This window comes from Rhipicephalus microplus, chromosome 2 (assembly GCF_043290135.1).
Source record: "Rhipicephalus microplus isolate Deutch F79 chromosome 2, USDA_Rmic, whole genome shotgun sequence".
NCBI lineage: Eukaryota > Metazoa > Arthropoda > Arachnida > Ixodida > Ixodidae > Rhipicephalus > Rhipicephalus microplus.
Window position 1 is genome coordinate 245,333,825 of NC_134701.1, and position 22,067 is coordinate 245,355,891.

Genomic DNA, 22,067 nt, shown 5'->3' on the forward strand with positions numbered 1-22,067 from the left:
TCGTTGCATGCCTTTGCCGTGCAAAGTGACTTCATGTCAAATAACTTCAAGACTAGGATACCAATAAAAAGAGAAGAAAAGGTCCAAGAATAGGGCGAAATGGTACGGTTTCATTGAAATAACGTGGCAGAAAGAGACGAGAAAAGTGTGTGCTTTCAGTAGTGCCATTTTTATATGAGCGAACATACTACAGTGATATCTTGGTGGTACGAATCTCCCGGGGTCATCATAATATTATTACGAAGCAGTGGGCATGGCTCTGCCCACTACAGTGATATCTTGGTGGTACGAATCTCCCGGGGTCATCATAATATTATTACGAAGCAGTGGGCATGGCTCCGCCCCGTCGTAGACGCATCGATGAAGAAGAAGCGGATTCGGCGCGCGAGATCCTAGCAATCCTGAGGTGTCACACCTACCTGTAATTATTTCAAATACACTCCTTTCTATCTTCTGTGTATTTGTAATCCCCGTAACAAATTGGTGGATGTGCTGGGTAACGAAGCGCACTACAACGGAGCTCCGCAGCGGTCGTCAAATCGGAGTTTCCGTGATGGAACACGGGACTGATCCCACGGCCACCTTTCCATCGGCCTCGGCAACGCCTGCACCATCTACGGCAACGCCTCCACCGGCCCCACCCCCACCCACGTACGTGCTGACGCATCCAAAACATCCAGGAACGTTCTGCGGTACGGACGAAGTTGATGTTGACCACTGGATAGCCGACTACGAACGTACCAGTGCGCTCAACCGGTATGGCCCGACTCTCATACTGGCCAACGTGCTGTTTTATCTGAAAGGCACAACCAAAGTCTGGTACGAGAACCATGAGGAGGAGATCGGCAGTTGGGACACGTTCAAGGAGAAGCTTCGCGATTTATTTGGGAAGCCCATTGGTCGAAAGGCGGTTGCAAAAAAGGAGTTGTCTATACGTGCTCAGACGTCCACAGAGCCGTGTATCTCGTATATACAGAACGTGCTGGCTCTATGTCGTAAAGTCGACAACGACATGTCGGAGTCGGATAAGGTTGGCAATGTCCTCAAGGGGATAGCGGACGATGCGTTCAAGCTGCTAATGTGCCGGAACTGCGCGACCGTCGAGGAAATTATTCAGGAATGCCGGCGTTTTGAACAGGCCAAAAGCAGGCGTATTTCAAGATCTTTCACTCGACTGCTGAACACCGCTGCGACGTCCTCCTGCGAAGATGGACTGACCTCTCATCGGCAGTTTTCACCAGCGTCTGAAATTACGCGAATCGTCCTGCGGGAAATCGAAGAAATTACACCTGCTCTTCCCAGCAATGGCCACGTCGATTCGCAAGTACCTCAGGTTTGCTTGGTACAGTCGATTGTGCGGGAAGACCTCAGCAATTTGGGCTTCGATGTCTGCGCCGTTGCTCAGTCTCGATCATTTGGCTTCCGTTCAAGGTTGCCGCCTCGCCCCAAGTCACCGCCCCAGGAACGGTCTTTTCCACGCTCTCACAATCCGGCCGAATGGCGAACGGCGGATGATCGGCCGATCTGCTTTAACTGCCGTGGCATAGCGCACGTTGCACGGTATTGCCGCAACCATTGGTCTTCTTCCCCAACACAGTATAACACTGCTCGCCGCGCCGACAGCTACCGTCTTTTCCAGCCTCCTGCGCCGATCCCCGACAGCTACCGCCGCCTTCCACCCTTCGATGCCCCTAATACGCAGCACAGCCCCTCACCATCGCCTTGACGTCATCAGTCTCGTTCGCCGCCTGCACGTCGCCTGTCGTCCCTTTCACCTCTACGACGACGCCCGACCTCCCCGCTCAATTCTCATCAGGGAACTAAGCGGTGCAGCTCTTAGAGGTGAAGCTGCATCCTCGATACCGACCTTAAATGCTCTCCTTGTACTGCCGCCACGACGAAATTTTATCGAGGTAGACGTTGACGGCCTCACTGTTTTTGCACGTATTGACACCGGGGCGCATATTTCTGTGATGAGTGCTCGACTTCGTCGCCGCCTGAAGAAAGTTCTCACACCGGCTGCTTCTGGCATTATTCGTGTCGCCAACGGAAGAAGTCTTGCCATCATAGGAATGTGCACAGCACGCATCACAATCGCCGATCACCCCACATCTGTTCTCTTTGCAGTTATTGAGCAGTGCCCCAATGACCTGATTCTTGGATTGGATTTCTTGTCCACTCATGCCGCTCTCATCGACTCTGCAACCGGCGTTCTCCAACTTGAACTGTCTCGACTTGGGGCTGTGCCGTCCTCATTGTCACACGGATTGTGCGCTGTTGATTATGTTCGGCTGTCACCGCAAGCCATCACCTAAGCGGCCTTAACGATATCACTAGCTCTTCCTGACGGTGACTACATAGTGTCTCCCTTAGTGGATGTGCTCTTGGCGCGAAGTGTTGCTGTGCCGCATACCATCGTGACTATCGTGGACAACTACGTTCAGCTTCCGCTTCTCAACTTTAGTAGTTCGACCCAAGTTCTCCCGCAAGGCATTTCGTTAGGCCATGTTTCCCCACTTGATGCATGTAACATCGTGGCATTAGACCCTGAAGACCGCTCGTCCCCTATTGCAGCCAGCCGAGCAAACGCACCTACCGATGAAATCACGATGATGATTGCTCCTGATCTTCTGCCCTGTCAGGCTGCGCAACTCCACCATGTACTGACCACCTACTGAGATATTTTCGACATCGATGACCGCCTTTTAGGTCAAACGTCCGTCGTGCGTAATTAAATACATACCGACGATGCTAGTCCTGTTAGACGGCGACCATATCGTGTTTCCCAGTCCGAACGCCAGGTCATACAACAAAAAGTCAAGAAGATGCTCTCTTAAGGAGTCATAGAGGCCTCTTCAAGTCCATGGGCGTCACCTGTTGTTTTAGTCAAAAAGAAAGATGGCAGTGGGAGATTTTGCGTTGACTACCGTGCCTTGAACAAGATAACCCGCAAAGACGTATATCCTCTGCCCCGAATCAACGACGCCCTTGACTGCCTTCATGGCGCGCGATACTTCTCATCTATAGATCTGCATTCGGGCTATTGGCAAATTTCTGTCGACGACTTAGACCGCGAAAAAAAAAACTGCCTTTGTCACACCGGACGGCCTTTATCAGTTCAAGGTTATCCCTTTTGGGCTGTGCAACGCCCCGGCAACGTTCGAACGCATGATGGACTCTCTCCTCCGTGGTTATATATGGTCCATCTGCCTTTGCTACCTCGACGATGTGATTGCTTTTTCTCCAGCTTTTAAAAGCCACCTAACTCGCCTGTCGACCATTCTAGCCGTTTTTTGTCGAGCGGGACTCCAGCTGAACTCGAAAAAGTGCAATTTCGGCCGACGAGAAATCATGGTCCTTGGTCATCGTGTAAGTGCTGCTGGCGTCCAACCGGACCCTGACAAGATTAGCGCTGTCAAAAACTTTCCCCTTCTTTCTAATAACAAAGATGTTGGTTGTTTTGTGGACTTACGCTCGTACTTCCGACGTTTTATACGCTATTTCGCTACAATTGCACGATCACTCACTGATCTTCTCAAAAAGAACGCGCCCTTCTCATGGGGCCAAGACCAAGCAGCCGCGTTTTCTCCGCTGATCGACCTGCTCACTTCACCACCAATATTGGCTCACTTCGACCCGTCCGCGACGACTGAAGTTCGCACAGACGCCAGTGCTCACGGCATCGGCGCCGTCCTTGCTCCGCACTAGGGGTCCAAACGCGTTTCATTGCGTATGTCAGCCGCCTTCTCTCCACATCTGAGCGAAAATATTCGATAACAGAGCTTGAGTGTCTTGCGGTGGTCTGGGCTGTAGCAAAATTTCGCCCCTACTTGTATAGCCAGGAGTTTTCAGTTATTACGGACCACCATGCTCTGTGTTGGTTGTCGTCGCTCAAGGACCCTACTGGTTTTCTAGGTCGCTGGGCTCTACGTCTTCAGGAGTATAACTTCAACGTAATTCATAAGTCTGGCAGGTTGCACCAAGATTCCGAATGTCTCTCGCGCTATCCGATGACCCTGCTAGCCTCGCTGTCCATGAGAGCGATTCTTGTGTGCCCACCCTATCTGATTTGCGCGACATCTGCACAGAGCAGCACCGGGACGCAACCCTCAAGACGGTCATTGAGCGAGTATCTTCAGGACATTCCGACCCTTCGCTCCGTCAATATGTCCTCCGCAACGAAATTCTGTACCACCGCAACATGAAGCCTGATGGCCCGGACCTTTTGTTGATTATCCCCTGACACCTGCCTGCCACCATTCTGCATGACGCTCCAACGGCAGGACACCTAGGTTTTTCACCCACCTATCACCGCGTGTGGCAACGGTTCTTTTGGCCTGGCCTGTATAAATTTGTGCACCGCTATGTTGCTGCTTGTGAGCGCTGCCAGCGTCGCAAACGTCCTACTCTCCGTATGGCTGGCCTGCTCCAACCTATCGACATTCCCCCGGAACCATTTTTCCGCGTCGGCCTCGACTTGCTCGGACCTTTGCTCGGCCCTTTCCCAATGTCCGTGTAAGGTCTGGCGGTGCAGGCCATGGAAGCGAGTCTTCTCGATCTCAAACGGGCGCGCTTCCCAAAAAGCCGATTCTCGGGAAACGATAATCTCGGCGTAAGCGCGCCCCCTCTGGCAAGGATAACGCGGTCAGTCGTGGCTTCTAGAAACCCACTAAATGGTCCCCGAACCTCGGAATGCCGGCGGGTGACGTGAGAACAGTGCATAGCCACCCATCCGTCAGGTTTAGAGTCCGCGGGACGGCTGTCGCGCTGGACAGCGTAGTCATCCCGCGGTAATGGAGGGGGCCCGCAGCCGAACGGCGCCACCATTGTGTGCGTTCGCACAGTTCGCGGAACGTGGTGTACAGGCCGGTCCGTTCGTCTCTCTCTTTCCGACCGAGCAGTCGAGTGCGGGAAGGGGAGAGGGAGAGGAGGGGACGGCAACAAGTGTGTTTTCTGTCCAATAAACAGACTAAATTGCTTTGGTTGGCCGGGAGGAGAATCGGGAGGGGCAACCGAGGTATTAAAACCTGGCTTCCGGGTCCTCGCGGCTGGTTCTGGTCGCAACAAGGAGTGCTCTGCACTATCGGCTCTGCCGAGGCAACATGCGACGGTTCCGGCGGTCAAGTCTTGTAAATATGTACATAAGTTTGTGTATATAAATTCGAGTTGTTGTCACGTTTGAGATGTGCTGGCTTCCATCTCTGAACAAGCAGCAGCAGCTACGAGAACACAAGACGGACACCGAGAAGCAACCAACCTTCCACTCCCTTCCGTAGCAACAGCCGCTACGCAGCTGGGAGAGCTCTGCTTCAGGGAACAGAGGGAGTGGGGAGAAGGCTGAGTTTTACTGTCCGTGTCAGGCAACAAATGGATCGCTGTCGCAACAGACTATGCTACCAGATATGCTATAACTCGTGCCTTGCCAAGTAGCTGCGCTACAGACATTGCAGACTTTCTACTGAATGACGTCATTCTGCGGCATGGGGATCTGCGCCAGCTTCTGACGGATCGTGGCCGCTGCTTCCTCGCAAAAGTTATCGACGAAATCCTTCGTAGCTGCTCTACCGAACATCACCTTACCACTGCCTACCATCCCCAGACGGACAATCTCACAGAGCGCCTCAACTGAACTCTTACAGACATGTTGTCCATGTACGTCTCTGCTGATCACCGTGACTGGGACGCAATGCTCCCCTACGTTACGTTTGCATACAATTCATCAAGGCATGACACCGCCGGCTATTCTCCGTTCTTTCTTCTGTACGGCCGCAACCCTGCCTTGCCATTCGACACACTCGTTCCTTCTGATACTACCGAACCAACGATGTATGCTCAGAACGTTGCTTCTCAAGCCCGCGTCGCTCGCCAAATTGCGCAAACTAGGCTCACTGCTTCTCAGGCCTCACAAAAAGTCCGCTACGATGACTGGCACCGCGACGTTTACAACCCTGCTGACTCTCTCGTCCTACTTTGGACGCCGCATCGACGTGAAGGCTTGTGCGAGAAGCTTCTTCTACGATACACCGGGCCCTACAAAGTTCTCCGCAAGGTCACTGACGTCGACTGCCTCATTACTCCCGTTTAACCACCTTCATCTTCTGCCACAACACCTACTGATGTTGTCCATGTGTTGCGACTAAAACGCTACTACACTGCCAGTCCTGATTGACTTAGCGGCACCGTGACGGCGCTTCGTCCGCCGGGGGTGATATTACAAGGCAGTGGGCATGGCTCCGCCCCGTCGTAGACGCATCGATGAAGAAGCGGATTCGGCGCTCGAGATCCTAGCAACCCTGAGGTGTCACACCTACCTGTAAATATTGCAAATACACTCCTTTCTATCTTCCGTGTATTTGTAATCCCCGTAACAATATATTCCTATCACCAGATACATGGAAAAATTAATGTGCAAAGAAAAGATGGCTAGCATGCATTTTCTATTGTGTCTCAGGACCACAGAAATGTCATGAGCAGCTCTGAATGACAGCCGGTAAAGTTTTTCAAAGATTATACTAGTACTCGTAAATATGCGTTGCATGTAATTAACCTGCTAAATGTGTTCCGCAACGGCTATCGTCCTTTTTGAAATCTTGGTACGCTTTTCCGCACAACACCACAGTACTGCAGCGAAAATGACTTGAGCACTTTGCACGCGATAATTGAAGGCCAGAAAATGTTATGACCGCTCTGCTTTGTTTTCATCATTTTCTTATCATGCTAGGGCTGGGGATGTTCTTTGGCAGATTAACGGCCATGTCCGCATAATAGGGAGCTTTTCTAAAGATTCCAGAGTCTCTCGTATAAATCAAAGTTTGCAGTTGTGCGCATCCCCAACATTTGTGCACGTTCGATGTCTGATTGAGAGGATATGGCTTGCATTGATGTGGCGGGTGTGTGTAAGCACAGTACGATGCTACCTCAATCACAGCAACATGTGTTGACGCTATGGAAACAAAAAGAAGAATGCAATGCCAAGGCCATTTGTTATTTAAGTGCGAAGGCACACGAAGGCGCAATAAGGCCGCCGACATTCGTTCACACAGTGTTCAGGCTAAACGCTGTTAATTAATTTATTTATTTACAGCACTGAGCGCGGGCAATACCCGTGTGCACCTGCACAATAGTGTGCATTCTCGTCAAACATCACCGGGTGTAAATCGGTTCGCCATAACTGTACTACACTACAGTTCAGGCTAATGGGCCCTGGCCAGGACTACAGAAAGATTCGTATCATCCCAAAATACGTACGAGCCGTGATTGTATCGCCGAGGCTTTACTGTAGCAACTGATATATGGGAAGCCGATCGAAGGTACCTAGGAAGGCCATCAGCTAGTAAAAAAGGGCCCCTATATTCCTACTGCCAATCGTGCAATGCTGATTGCAAATGTGGAAAACTATTAATTGACCCCCACCTTGCAAGCTGCAAGCCCAAGAAAGGCACAGCAGACTTTTGTTGTCTGCTGAAAGGCACAGCTCCAAGAAAGGCACAGGAGTTGTTTCCACTTTATTTGAGGCTAAAAAATAGCATTTGCATAGGCTTTGTTACAATTTTTAAAAAATAATTTGCAGCTTATTTGGGTCATAAAAAATATTCCTGTTTCGTTAGAATACGTCATATATATGCTGTACAAATTCGATTCAGAATTATTCGACCAATGTGGCTCTTCGTGTTAAATTTGCTTTGAACCTAAAACTCACTATTTGCACAAGCCTAGGAACTGGAGCAGGGTATATGTGCAGCGTTAAGAGCGTACAAGTCCCGACTCCCGCTCTAGTTATGTTGGAACGTTTTGATAAACTGCATTTAGAGTTAGGTCTAGTGTGCTGCTTTGTGGTGCGGTTTTTTCTCTCACCATTTTTTGTAGTGTCAAAACTACTTTTGCTGCTTCACGATCAGAACTGTGGCCAGAGCAGCCCCAAGCACAATATTCTGTAAGTAGGCTGCGCCAGCATAACTGTATGGAAGGAAGGTGTCTATAACAATATTTATTTATGGACATGGGAGACATTTGTCTTATCCCCGAGAGATTGTTTGATACATTAACACGAGCATGCAAGCCTCATGTGATTTCCGAACACCGTCCTCACATTCAGTTGCACGAAAAGCTGCAGTTACCTACTAAACAAGATTACTTCTAGTTCAAGTTGACTGCTGTAAGGAATTAAACAATAAGACAGCACCCGAGACGCTGGTCAAAGGTAGTGTGGCTCCAGCTGTGGTCAAAATTGGAATCTTGCAGAAAAGCACAACTTCAACTGGTCTGTCTCAACAACACAGCTGCTGATGCACCAAACAGCCCGGCGCTACAAACCTCGCATGCCTCAATATGCTTGACTGGCGATGGTGAACCCGAAAACATATACTGATTGTTTAAACGTGGACCGCCCTACTTTTAACACCGATCCTGAGGAACATTGACCACTGTTAGGTGCCAGTTGTTTTGGATGTGCCTCGCACGCTTGTATGTGACATTGACAATACTCACTTTTCAAACTGAATGTCACACAAGGTCCCCACTCTACGAGATACGAGTGGTGATGTCATGTGGTGTTGCCAACTCGGATGAGCACTGTTGCTTACTTTAAAATCAAATTGAGATATCTTAAAGGCAACATCTGTCACTATATTTTATCAGAAGTGCCCACATTCACAAGAGAATCCAACGACACAAACATCTTGAGGTTTCAATTTCGGTATTAGGGGTTTCTTAGAACAGTTCTGATCTCTTTATTGTCTTTCAACTTGCATAGCTATGTTGCCCCAAAATTGGGAAATCATATGCTGTCGTATTTTTAACATGTGCACCATATGTCTTGAGATTGCAGTAAGAATGTATGGCCACGGGGTCGTGACGTGGGCGAATGGAGAACACTGCGAGTTGAATAATAAATTGTTTATTTGGGCGAACCTGTGCCCAGTAAACAGAAAGTCGGACTACAGTAGCAGTCTTAGACTGATAGCGGCGAACTGAGCGTCGGCCGTCTATCAACTCACAAATGGCGAAGCGGGTCGGCATTTATACACTTGCCATCGAACATTCTAGTGTTATCACTAGTGACAATGTTGTTTCAAGAATAATCTGAAAGATTCACGAAGTGGGCAAAATCGTAACAAAACGATCAGCCTCGAAGCTTCTCTAACAACGTAGGCGTGGTTTGCGCTGAACATAGTGTAACATGGCAATAACAAAACTTCAAGAAAGGTATGTGGCAGTATGCTGGTTGACCTAAGTGTTTGTGTTTTCTCATTTCTTTTCTTCAGAATTTTCAATGCAATATGTGAGCATCAGGAGCTCCGTGGCCACGTTGTTCAGCAAGGTGGAGCAAAGGTAAAGGGCGTGTACTTTCTTTTTTATTTATAAAATTTTAACTTGCAGTGACGCTTCAAACTGCACAGCAAGAAGTTCATTCAATATTATACGATTGGACACTGTTCCTTCATGATGCTGTGCTGCCACTGTAGTGCTCTGCTTATATGTTCTGGCTCATTGACTGCGCACGTAACGTTACGTTCAATATTCTCTGTGTTCTAAGTGTCCTTGGAACTCTGGTATGTTTTGTTGCATACATAAATGCTTGGTGTGTTTTTATTTCTTCTTTGTTTTCTTCTCTAGGGAGAATATCGGGCAGATAAATGTTCTCAACTCTTGAGTTCTTGCATTTTCATGCCATTTCTTCGCATTTGCAGTACACCTAAAACACGTGTCCCATTTACAACCTGTGATTTAGCATTGCATAAGATGAGGTTTTTTAAAGAACCTGAAAGCCTTAACAAAGGTAATTTTGTTCAATTTGTTTTACACATCTGTATCATTATGCAAAATTCACATGGCACAGTTCATACGTTATCTACATTCACAATACAATAATTTGTACCATCATATGATTGCATTGACTGTTTAGCAAAGCAGCTGAACTGTAGGTAGGCTTGCCTATTTTAGCATGTTGTGTGGTTGCAGGTGCTGCTCAAGCTTGCTCTGGAGAACACACCCAATGGAAAGATGATAGCAGCGCAGGCCCTGGCTCGTCTCGGAATAACTATCAATCCTGAAGTTGCTTTCCCTGGTCAGAGGGTAAGCCCTGGCTCTCCTCCCTGGCTCTCTCTTCCTTTTCTAAAACTTTTTTTCATAACATATGCTGCCGCACACCCCTCTCACCTGGCCACAGTGCAAATTTTGCTTACTCAAAGAAAGGTGCTGTCTAGGGAGTATTTTACTGACGTACAGTAATGTTCACGTTAGAATTTCAACTGTCTTGTTACTGTGTCATCAGGAGGGGAGAGTTGCTTTCAGTAAAACTGTAGTTTCAGTAAAGTTTAGTTGCAGTAAAAATGTAGACTGCCACTGTATTGCACCATTGGTCACCCCCTTTAGCTCAGCCTGCATATGCAAGTGGCATACTGACCAGCCATTGTCGTCTAGTGTCTAAGGCACTCGGCTGCTGACCTACAGGTCGCGGCTGCGGCAGCTGCATTTTCAGCGGAGGCGAAAATTCTTGTGGCCCGTGGGCTTAGCTTAAGGTGCACATTGAAAGAACCCCAGGAGGTTGAAATTTTCAGAGCCCTCCTCTACAGCGTCTGTCATAATCATATGATCGTTTTAGGATGTTAAACCCCGACAATTATTATTATTAATATTATTATTATTATTATTGAAGTGGCTTTGAAAGAGCAAAAAGGAAGAAAAAAAGTGCAGTCTCGTTACTGCCTCTCTCAATCAAGGGCTCCTCCACAGTTATGTGCAGGGAAAGGGGGAATGGGAATTAAAGAGACAGAAGAGAAAAAGTAAGAGAAGGGTAAGAAAAAGCATTCGCACCGCATCACATAGCGTGCATTTGAAACTGCTGCGACGATCCGCAACCCTCAGGAAAAGCCGCCGGGAAGGCCGGGGAACTAAATCACCGAAAAAAAAAAGAGGATGAGCCGAAGAGGCGCATCAAATGATGGGGAAAACACTCGCGTGAGCACAGAGCGCAAGCACGAGAGGAAAGAGGAAAAAAAAACAACAAATGGTTCCAGTTCAACGAGCAAAAAAAAAATCTGTTGAACTTGCAGATTGGTGTCATGTTGGAAAACACTTGCGTGAGCGCATAGCGCAAGCACGAGAGGAAAAAAAAATGAAAAAAAAAGTTTCAGTTTAATGAGAAGGGAAGAAAAATTCAGTTGAACTCACTGATGGAAAAGACTCTCTTCGGAACGTAGCGCAAGCCTGAGAGGAAAAAAAAAAAACAAAAATGTTCCAGTTCAATGAGAAGGGAAAAACAAATCCAGTTGAACTCACAGATTAGTGTCCTATTGGCCTCGGTGAATTAATCCAGCGGGTGCACAGAACACTGGCAAGGGCGCATAGCCCAAACACAAGCAAGAAGGGAAAAAAAAGCAAAAAAAAAGTTCAGTTCAGCCAAAGAAAAGGAGAAAAAAAAAAGAAAGAATAAAAACAGGAAAGTAATGTTTAGCTGAACACACATATGAGAGTCCTGATGAACTCAGTGCGGTAATCCAGTCGCCCTACTTCGCCGGAACAATCACTCCATGCGCAGGGATAGCTGCAACACACAGACCACAAACCGGCGAATCAGGCGGCAGGAACACCATCACAGCGCGGACAGCAGCAACAAGCGCATCGATCACCGCGTCCTTCGGGTCCGCCCCGATGTCGGGGCAATCCAGAGGAGGGGGCGACTGGGCACTTGTGCTTGCTGTAGGCTCACTGGCAGGAGGGCGAGGAGGAGATGCCAACGCCGATCGACGACCGGAGGCGACAGCGTCCGGAAAGGAGCGGCCCTGGACGAGTGTCGCGCTGTCTCGCTTGTCGATGTTGTTGACAGCGGTCCTGGCCTTCTCCAGTGCTTGGCGGCGCGTCACGGGGCCGTCCGAGGAAGCGATGATGACGGCGGCCTTGCGCTGAATCTGCCAGGAAGGACAGCGTGGCTTTAGCTGGGTGAATGCCGCTGCAGTTAATGCAGCGAGGGCACTCCGCAGGGCACGGTGCTTTCGAGTGGCTGCCGCCGCAGCAGAGACAGCGTTGATCCCGCGAGCAGGTCGCGGTGGCGTGGCCGAAGCGACCACAGCGGGCACACTGGAGGGGCCGCGGGAGGCGCGGACGAACTGGCCGGCGGAGCTTGAAAAGGAACACCTCCGGTGGTATGGTGGTCCCCTCAAACGTGACAATGACGCACCTGCCTCGACGTGTACACGAGAGGACCAGAACGGCCGAGTCGATGTTGGCCGTGATGTTAGCAAGATCCAGGTCCTGGTCAATGCCAAAGATGAGTCCAACACACGTGTTGTCCATGAGGAACTTGGACTTGACGTTTAGGGAGCAGATCCGCCGAACATCGAGGAGCTTCGTTGGATCTGCTGCCGCGGACGCACCGGGTGGCAGTGAAATCGGAAAGGAACGCTGCAATCGAGTCACGAGTCATAGCGAGGAAGTTGGCTCGCTTCCCCACTGGTATGTAAATGACGGTGCCACCACGATTTCCCACATATGTGGAAGAGGGAGGGGCGACACTCTCGGGCGCCTCCATCGTGTTGACTTCGGCAGCCGGGATAAGGGAGGAGGTCGGAGGAGGGGCGGAGAAGCACGGAGTAGAGACCACACTCGGCGCACCTGTCGTGTCTGTTGTTGCAGGCGACGAGGGAGGCGTGGTATGCTCCCATGAAGAGCTAGAGACGGACGAGGTGTCGGTCTCGGTAGAGTCCGCTTGAAGAGGGGTGCCCTGAGTAGAGCGCTCTTCTTGCGCGCGAGATGGGGTCAGGTTAGTGGAATCCAAGATGAGGTAGTCTGTAGTTACCGGAGCCGCCGATTCAGGAGGCTCCGAGTGGGCCTGAAGTGGACTTTCCCCCGCTGTGGGTGTTGTCTGCTGCCTCTCTCTCTCCGTCTCTGCCTTCTTATAGCAGGAGCAACTTCAAGCTTCTGCCTGTGCAGGGCGAGAGCCTTACCTCTCTGCTGTCCAGAGCCCCAAGCGAAGAACCTGCGTAGCTGGGAACGGGTGTGGCAGGTTGCCACAGAGTGTGAGTCACCGTCCTTGAGGATATCCCCTAGTGTGAGTTCAGTCGCCATGGTGAGCCCCGAAAAGGGCTGCACGCACGGAGACGCGAGACGGCGGTGAAAACAGTAGAAAGGCCGGTAAGAGCAAAGAGAGAGACATCCTCTCACGCTGAAATTTCCATCTGTCACGTAGTTTATTTACGTATAGACCTACTGGAAGGCCAAGGAACGCCAGAAGAGCGAGGAACGTCAACAGGCCGAAAATACAAAACAAGCGCAAGCTCGGGTCGCGCATGTGCACCAACGCTGTGGCTTGCCGTTTCTTACTGCTTTGTCGTCGTTCGCATAGTTCCCTACATTGGCCCCCGGTGAATAGCGTAGCCAACCTGGCGACTTAAGGCGTAGTCACTACAGCGGGGTCGTAATACGGCTTCAGGCGACTCACATGCACAATTTCTCGGCCACGACGGCGTAAGTCATGAGACTGTGTCAAAGGCTCAATCTCATAATTGACTGGTGACGTACGGGCGAGAATGCGGTAGGGCACGTGGTATCGGGCCAGTAATTTCGATGAAAGGCCAGGAGTGCTCGGTGGAATCCAGAGCCAAACGAGAGCACCAGTCGTGATAGTAGAGAGATGTCGGTCGGTGTCATGCCGTAGCTTCTGGTGGCCTTGGTCCTCGGTTGTCAGTGAACGGGCCAATCGTCTGCAATCTTCTCCGTACCTGGCCATATCGGAAATTGCAGTGTACTCAGAGGAGTCGGGCGTGTGTGGGAGGATAGTGTCCAGCGTGCACGATGGTTCGCGTCCGTACAACAGAAAGAAAGGGGAAAACCCTGTTGTCGCGTGCGTAGCGGTGTTATACGCATACATGACGAATGGAAGGACATTGTCCCAATTGGTCTGGTCTGAAGCTGTGTACATCGTCAACATATCACCGAGAGTGCGATTAAATCGTTCTGTGAGGCCATTCGTCTGCGGGTGATATGCTGTCGTCATGCGATGAACCATGTTGCACTGAGCGAGCAAGGCTTGAATGGCGTCAGACAAGAAAACACGCCCTCGGTCGCTCAAAAGATCGCGGGGAGCACCATGGCGAAAAACGAAGTTGCGCAAGATGAAAAACACAACTTCCCTCGCTGTTGCTGCGGGTAGTGCTGCCGTCTCCACATAACGCGTGAGGTGGTCCACGCCGACAATTATTCACCTATTTCCAGAAGACGACGTGGGAATTGGTTCATATAGGTCGATATCGACGCGGTCAAATGGATGCGCTGGACCAGGCAGAGGCTGAAGTGTACTGGCAGGGCGTTGAGGTGGGGCTTTACGTCGCTGGCATGCAGTAAAAGCACGTATGTATTTGCGAACAAATGTGTACTTGCCGTGCCAGTAGTACCGCTGACGTAGACGGTTGCACGTTTTGAGAGCGCCGGCGTGAGCGCTTTGCGGGTCGTTGTGGAAAGCTGTACAAGTTTCCGAGTGCATGTGGTTGGGTTTCACTAACAGCCACCTCCGACCTTCAGACTTGTAATTCCGCCGGTAGAGGAGGTCGTCTCAAGTAGCGAAATGTGTGGCTTGACAGCGGATAGTTCTTGAGACCAAATTAGCTAACGGATCAGTCAGAAAGGCGAGGAGTTGGGAAATCCACACATCTTTGCGTTGTTCTGATGCCATGTCTGTGAAGTCGATTGGTGTTATGACAGCTGAAGAAGGTGATGAGGAGGTTGGGCCAGCCGGTAGCGGCGAGCGGGATAGTGCATCAGCGTCAGAGTGCTTGCGGCCGGATCGGTGTACAACACAAATGGCGTGTTCCTGTAGGCGAAGCGCCCAACGACCAAGACGCCCCGACGGGTCTCTGAGCGATGATAGCCAGCATAGAGCGTAGTGGTCCGTGACAACTTCGAAAGGGCGGCCATAAAGGTATGGGCGGAACTTCGTCAAAGCCCAGACAATTGTGAGGCACTCTTTCTCCGTGACGGAATAATTACACTCGGCTTTCTCGAGGGTTCGACTCGCGTAATCGACCACGTATTATTGGTATCCTGGTTTTCGTTGAGCCAATACAGCACCAAGACCGACAGCACTGGTGTCGGTGTGAACCTCCGTAGGCGCATCGTGGTCAAAATGACCTAGTATTGGAGGTGATAATAATAAACGCCGAAGCGCGGTGAAGGATTCGTCGCACTTTTTTGACCAAGCAGAAATGCTTTTGGAAGTTGTCAACAGGTTGGTAAGAGGCGCGATGATGGAAGAGAAGTTGTGCACAAATCGACGAAAGTATGAGCACAGGCCCATAAAACTTCGAAGCGTCTTGATGGAATTGGGCTTCGGATAGTCCGCCACAGCGCGGAGTTTCGCCGGATCCGGGAGAACACCCTCTTTGCAGACGACGTGACATAGTATAGTGAGCTGACGTGCGGCGAAATGGCACTTTTTGATGTTAAGTTGAAGGCCAGCAGAGGTGAGACACGTGAGAATAGCACGAAGACGAACAAGGTGAGTCGAAAAGCCGCGAAAAAAAACGATGATGTCGTCTAGGTAGCAGAGGCACATGTTTCACTTGTAGCCGCGAATAATGGTGTCCATCTGTTCGAAGGTAGCTGGGGTGTTGTAGAGTCCAAACAGCATGACGTTAAACTCATACAGCCCATCAGGTGTTACAAATGCAGTCTTCGATCGGTCAGGATCAGCCATTGGAACTTGCCAATATCCTGAGCGTAAATCTAAAGAGGAGAAATATTCTGCTCCTTGCAAGCAATCGAGAGCATCGTCGATGCGTGGCAACAAGTACACATCTTTCAGAGTTATCTTATTGAGCCGGTGGTAGTCAACACAGAATCGGATAGACCCATTCTTTTTGCGCACAAGTACAACAGGGGATGACCAAGGGCTCTGTGATGGCTGGATGACGCCACACTTGAGCATATCGTCGACTTGTTCGTTGATAATACGGCGCTCTTCCGCTGAAACTCGATATGGCCGTTGGCGTAAGGGAGCATGAGTACCGTTGTCAATGTGGTGCGTGATGTTCGCTGTGCGACCCAAAGACGGTTGAGGGCAATCAAAGGCAGAACGGAACTCTCGAAGAAGGGACAAGAGTTCGCGTCTTTGTGTCGGCGATAGCTCAGCGGCAACAGAGGGCTGGAATGAGTCTAGCGCGGGCAGTGTGGCCACAGGTGGTGTCATAGCATTGAGCTGGAGGTGAGGTGGGTGTTCGGCAAACTCCAGAGGGCGCAAAAGGTCAACGTCTTGTATGTTACCCAAATATTCTCCGCGAAGTAAGGTAACTGGCGACGATAGCGATTTCGCAACGAGCATGGCGGTAGCACCGGATTCCACGGTGAGTATGGCAAAGGGCAAGTGTAGGCTACGGCGGCGGGTAAATACGTCAGACGGAGTGAACAAAACAGTTCCGGCAGGAGCGGCCGTACAGGTCAGGGCTGCAAGGGTGGATGTTCTCGATGCTATTTCCGTGTCTGCAACAACGACAAGTTTGTAAGCTTCAGAAAGAGAATATACCAAACAGGAGGTTGGCAGCGGTGTAAGGGCAACTTCTGCACGTGAGCAATCTATGATGGCCCGATGACGCGAAAGAAAGTCCCATCCAAGAATGACTTCGTGGGAGCATGATGCCAGCACAAAAAATTCAATGGCATAAAGTTCACCTTGGATAATGACACGTGCAGTGCACACAGCTGTAGGTTTCATGCACTGCGAGTTGGCCGTGCGGAGCATCAGGCCCGAAAGAGGCGTCGTCACCTTTTTCAACTTGCGGCATAAGGTCTCGCAGATTATGGAAACGGCGGCCCCTGTGTCGATAAGCGCTTGTGCGGCGGTCCCCTCAACATTGACGTTGATAACGTTTTGCGGCGAGAAAGATGGAGGCCTTAAGCAGTTCGAATTGTATGCAGCTGTTGCCTCCGGAGCTGCAGCGATCAGTTTCCCTCTTCCGTATCAGGTCGGCGACGCATAGGGGACAGGGAGCGTCGTCGGGGCAATGGTGACCAATAGTTTGCGTAGGGTCGATGACCGTCAGTGGTGTACCTTGATGGCGTCCTAGACGCCATCAAGGTACACCACTGAAGCTTGCGTGCCGCAGGTCGTCCAAAGACGTCCGTAATAGCAGTCTTAAATGCAGACCACGTAGGAATGTCAGCTGTGTGGTTATTAAACCACAGTTGCGCGGTGTTCGCAAGGTAGAACGTGACGTAGCCCAGCTTGCTTAGGTCGTCCCATTTGTTACTTGCGCCGACTTTGTCGTACCTCGCCAACCAATCTTCGACGTCCGACTCAGTGGAGCCCGTGAAGATAGGAAGGTCCTGTTGAGGATACACGGCGCCGCAAGTGACATGGACGGTCGAAGGTCCCACCTGGAGAGGCGTCTCGGTGGCCATGTTTGTGTCACGTAGAGGGGCAAGCTTACGGGAGCGAAGTTCCAGTTTTCTACGGGAGTCCACACACCTCCACCAGATGTCACGCAGTTTATTTACGTATAGACCTACTGGAAGGCCGAGGAACGCCAGAAGAGCGAGGAACGTCAACAGGCCGAAAATACAAAACAAGCGCAAGCTCGGGTCGCGCGTGTGCACCAACGCTGTGGCTTGCCGTTTTTTGCTGCTTCGTCGTCATTCGCATAGTTCCCTACACATCCCTATTATTATTATTATTATTCAAGTGGCACTAATATTTTTCTTGTGTTCTCCCACATGTTGCAGCTCCTTTTTCTCTGTAGCCACTGGTTAGCAGCTCCTTTTTCTCTGTAGCCACTGGTTAGCAGAAATTTTGATTGTGTGTAGTATAAAGATCTCCGCACCCTTACCTTAAGGAAGCTGCGTGAGCCAGAATATTAGCAACAGCAAGCATGTAGGCTGCCACTGTATTGCATCATTGGGCTCTTTGGAGGTTAGTTTGACGATAATGCATGTTTGTGTATCTGTGTGTGTTGCAGCAGCTGTGATCCTTTGCTTTTTTTATGGGTGTACTTTAAACGTGTTATGAAACAAAAAAGAACAGTGCATTGGTGGAAACCCTGGACTTACTTTCTATTGTGGGGATATGGAGTGCGTGCGCCAAAGGCAATACTGTATTGCCATTAATGCACTGCAATAAAGTAGCATTTTGCAAAACCCTCCTTGCACTGCATCATAAAAATGCATGATGGACTCTTCTTTGGAGAATACAAACTAGTTGACTAATGAAAAGTTTAATCAAGTATTAATCTGTGTAATTGAAACGAGCAGAAAATGTAGCTGACAGCCCTCACTGCACAGGACCGTGAGAAGGCTTTTGAAGTGATACAGCTGTAGCACAATTCTTTCTCTTTCTTTTTATTATGCCTCAAGGAAATTTAAATGATAGATAGGCTTACCAGCATGCTTTAAAATATTAATTAACTCAGTACATCCACTGTGATAACGATGGACACGGTGCATGTATAAGGACACTGCAACCGGCATGTGTCTCAGCAATTTGTGACAGAACTATAGATGATGCACTAGGCACACAGGTTGTTTCGAAGAGTAAGTGGAAGTTTGTTCTGACTTTATACATTTTTTTTCTTTGCACAGGCTGTGGAGGTGGTCCGGCCCCTTTTGTCTCTGCTTCACCCAGATTGCTCTGCGCTGCAGGGATTTGAAGCACTGATGGCACTCACGAATCTTGCAACAGTCAGTGAGAGTGTCAGGTAGGTCCTACAAATAAGACCGGTGCTACCACCTTTAGCTTTTGTCTGCACAATTCCTGCTTAATTTTGTGAATTACTCGTTTAAAAAATAATAAAAGAGAAATAGGAGAAGAGAGAGAGTATCTGATGGTCTTTGCCCTGTCTCGCATGAACTTGCAGCGGGCACATAGCAAACCTTTTTTGAAGACACTTCATTTTATATTCACTCTGAAGCAATGCAACTTCAGCTGCTTATAAAACTTCTTGTGCTGATTTTTAATATATAATTAGTTTTCTTGCAAGTTGTATACATTTAGTTCTGCAATATGAGAAAATGAAAACCCTAAGCCTTTTGTCCCCCCTTCCCCCTACCCTCTCCATCACTACACTTTCATAATTGTTTACCATTGGTAGTTCAATAATGGTTCTAATAAAGTGTAGAATGCAAAAAAACTAATCAGGAAGTGCACACAAAATATGTAATAGACGTGAAAAAGTCCGTATTTCTCCTACCGTAAAAGGTTTACATAAGATTTTCATTATATAATAAGAATATTGACATTTAAACAAGATAATAACTTTGAAAAAATTTGGACAAAATTTTATGCAGATTCGTGCACCAGAAGTAGCTGAAAAGCAGGGGCACAATGAAAAAAATGGCAAAAAATCTGTGTTCAGAGGAAAACGAGTTTTAAAGTTAAAATTGAATGTTTATTTATGAAAGAGATAATTAAATATGATGAAATTTGCACACAAAAAAGAACTATTCTTCTTGCAGTGGCCACTGCCACTAAAATGCGTCAGTACATAAGTTTGTCCCTCACGGCTTTTTTGAGCTGACTCCTCAAAGACATTTCGCTCACAGTCAGGGCCATGAAAAATGCTTGCCAAACTTATTCCACTCCATCTGGCCGAGCCTTGTGCCAATCGCAAGCCAGGGAAAAGTTTGACACGACTTCGAAATCTAAACAAAGCCCAGTGTCTAAGGACACAACAATGCCAGTGCCGTTGTGGCTCTTGTGGACGTGTTTGTGCCACGTATCGTCGTACATAACGGCAATGCCGCCCCTAATAGCTTCCCTCATTGTGAGGTCTCTTAACCTCCATTGTCATCCATTGTCGACTTTCCGGCTGATGGCTGTGAATGACTTACGATGCATTGGCTTTTGCAAGCCGAGAATTGCCACAAATCGAACCAGCTGCTTGCAGCCCATTTCTACAGAGTGTGCTGCCACAACAGCTTTCACGTTAACAGTGTAGCCATCGCGTGAGCTACGACTTTCTTCATCGATAATGGAGATAAAGACACGAGAAAAGCGTTCCTCAGGTGCGCTGCTCGACGAGACACAGACCTTGCAAGTGGGCTTCACAGCACATACAGGTGCACAACGGCCAATGAGGGTTCCCAATCTGTACCACATGATTTAAAATCCAGTTGCGGTGCTTGAAAAATGCGCGTGCTTCTTTTTTATTATTTGTCGTGCTGCAGCAGCGCGACAAACCGTCGTTATTTGAAGAGTGAGGCTTGGCTCTTCGCCTCATGTGATCGACAGTGGCGAGCAGTGGCACATTATCAGCGGCAAGGTGCTTGAAGAGTGCAAACTTTCGACCTTTTAACAGCCACCTCGTGCTCTTTAGACACAATTTTAAAGCATTTCCAGTTTAGTCTCGACATGGATTTTTTTTTTTTTCAGGATAATAGAGGTACTAATCTTATCGAAACAGGCCAAAACAAGATAGGTAATTTTTGCGAAAACTCGCATTTTTCTACCTGCATCTCCCCCTAAGCAGTTGGATGAAGGGGCAATAGTGTGTAATGTGCAAAGTTGGCTGGCAATGCTAAAGGCCGTTTCACGTGGATATGCAGGAACTAGCTCAGTATGCTAATCAAGCTGTGTAGATCATTGGAACTAGCTCAGTATGCTAATCAAGCTGTGTAGATCATTGGTTCTTCATAGAAATATATGCGCAATTCTTGGGTGGGTGGCAGCTGCCCCAATTTGTCCCCCCCCCCCCCCCCCCTACTTCCCTCTGTGCGCTCATGTATAAAGCTCAAGTAGAGGTGCAGGTAATTCATGCCCCCATTTTGTTGTGCATGTTGACTTCATGGCACTGCTTCATGGTAATGCAAGCAGGGTGGTTTCATGGCAATATGTGGAGCTTTTATTTTTGTTCATTCTTTATTTGTGCTTCGTAATTGACCCTTTTGGTTTCACGAATGTGCCAGCATGTTCTTGTGTTTCCACTCTGCAGTGTCTCTAATTTACTAGTATGTTCTTCATTGGGGCTTCGAAAATTCACACACAAGCGCAAAACTGGCATATTTTGCCGGTTGCACTTTCCCTCAAATCAATCTAGAAGCACATATTTGCGCTTCTCGCTGTGTTGGTACGTGTATTCAAGGGTACAAGATGACTGTTTATGGGTACATATTTATTTTTAGGGACTTTATGGGTACAAGGGTTGTTCTGCCATCTGCCGCAGTTTCTTTTTTTTTTTTCATACTGCTGTGGCACGTCAAGTTCAGGGGAGCCCTCTGTTTGCCCTCTAGTATATCGATACATTACTCGTTCATTTCTTTTGCTTGCTTGTGCTGGCCTCACTCGCTGCTATCAGCAGCAAACTAGGTTATGTGTACCCCTTTCTTATCCCCATCTGTCATCTTGACGTCACGGTGCACCATTTCTCTGCTTTTCAAGTTTCCCCGACATTCCCAAAACCAAGCCAACCCCTGGGGGAGCGTCACGGCCAGAAACACCTGACAGTGAAAGGGCATGGTTTATATGCAGAGTTGAATTATACGAAAGCACGGTAGGCTATTTCTGGTCATTCAGTGCTGCTTGATGGCAATTCACTTCATATCAAGCCATGTCTATTCGACTTGTCATTTTTTTTAGAACGAGAGAGAGCTGTTTCAAGATCACAAAGAGCTGTCAGTGTCTCACAATTGTAATCCTATGCCTTGTAATAAGGAAAGTGCTTTGTGTTTCGGAGCTGCCTCTTATTGAAACCTCGGTGAGGCAAGAGGGGAAGGCGACACTGCGTTGATGTCACACATTGTCGGAATGAATGTATTATGTGCAGTTACTTAGGCATCTTCTAACATAAGCTGTCGATGTTGTTCCTCCAAAGGGCCCGCATGATCAAAGATGGAGGAATCACCACAATAGAGAACTATTGCTACGAAGATCATGTCATGCTCAAACGAGCTGCCACCCAGTGCGTCCTGAACTTGATGCAAAGTGAAGAGGCAAGCCATTTGTCTTACTATTCAAGCTACTTGCTAGTGCAGCGTTAAGACATTTTTTGTGTGCCTTAAGTGCGCACATGTGTGTGTTGTGCCTATTTATAATTGAATATTTGAGTGCTAGAGTTTTAAACCAGGATACCCGGAGAAATAGCATTGCTGCC

General features: G+C 48.8%; 1 protein-coding gene across 1 annotated transcript in view; it reads left to right on the forward strand.

The window, feature by feature from the left end:
- The window catches only part of unc-45 (unc-45 myosin chaperone), a 42,530-nt gene that overhangs the window by 17,775 nt on the left and 2,688 nt on the right, over positions 1-22,067 (forward strand). Inside the window, exons 15-18 of the mRNA XM_037421289.2 lie at positions 9,264-9,330; positions 9,961-10,074; positions 18,562-18,677; positions 21,789-21,906. Coding sequence (XP_037277186.2) covers positions 9,264-9,330; positions 9,961-10,074; positions 18,562-18,677; positions 21,789-21,906 — 415 coding nt within the window. The remainder of the gene's footprint in view (positions 1-9,263; positions 9,331-9,960; positions 10,075-18,561; positions 18,678-21,788; positions 21,907-22,067) is intronic.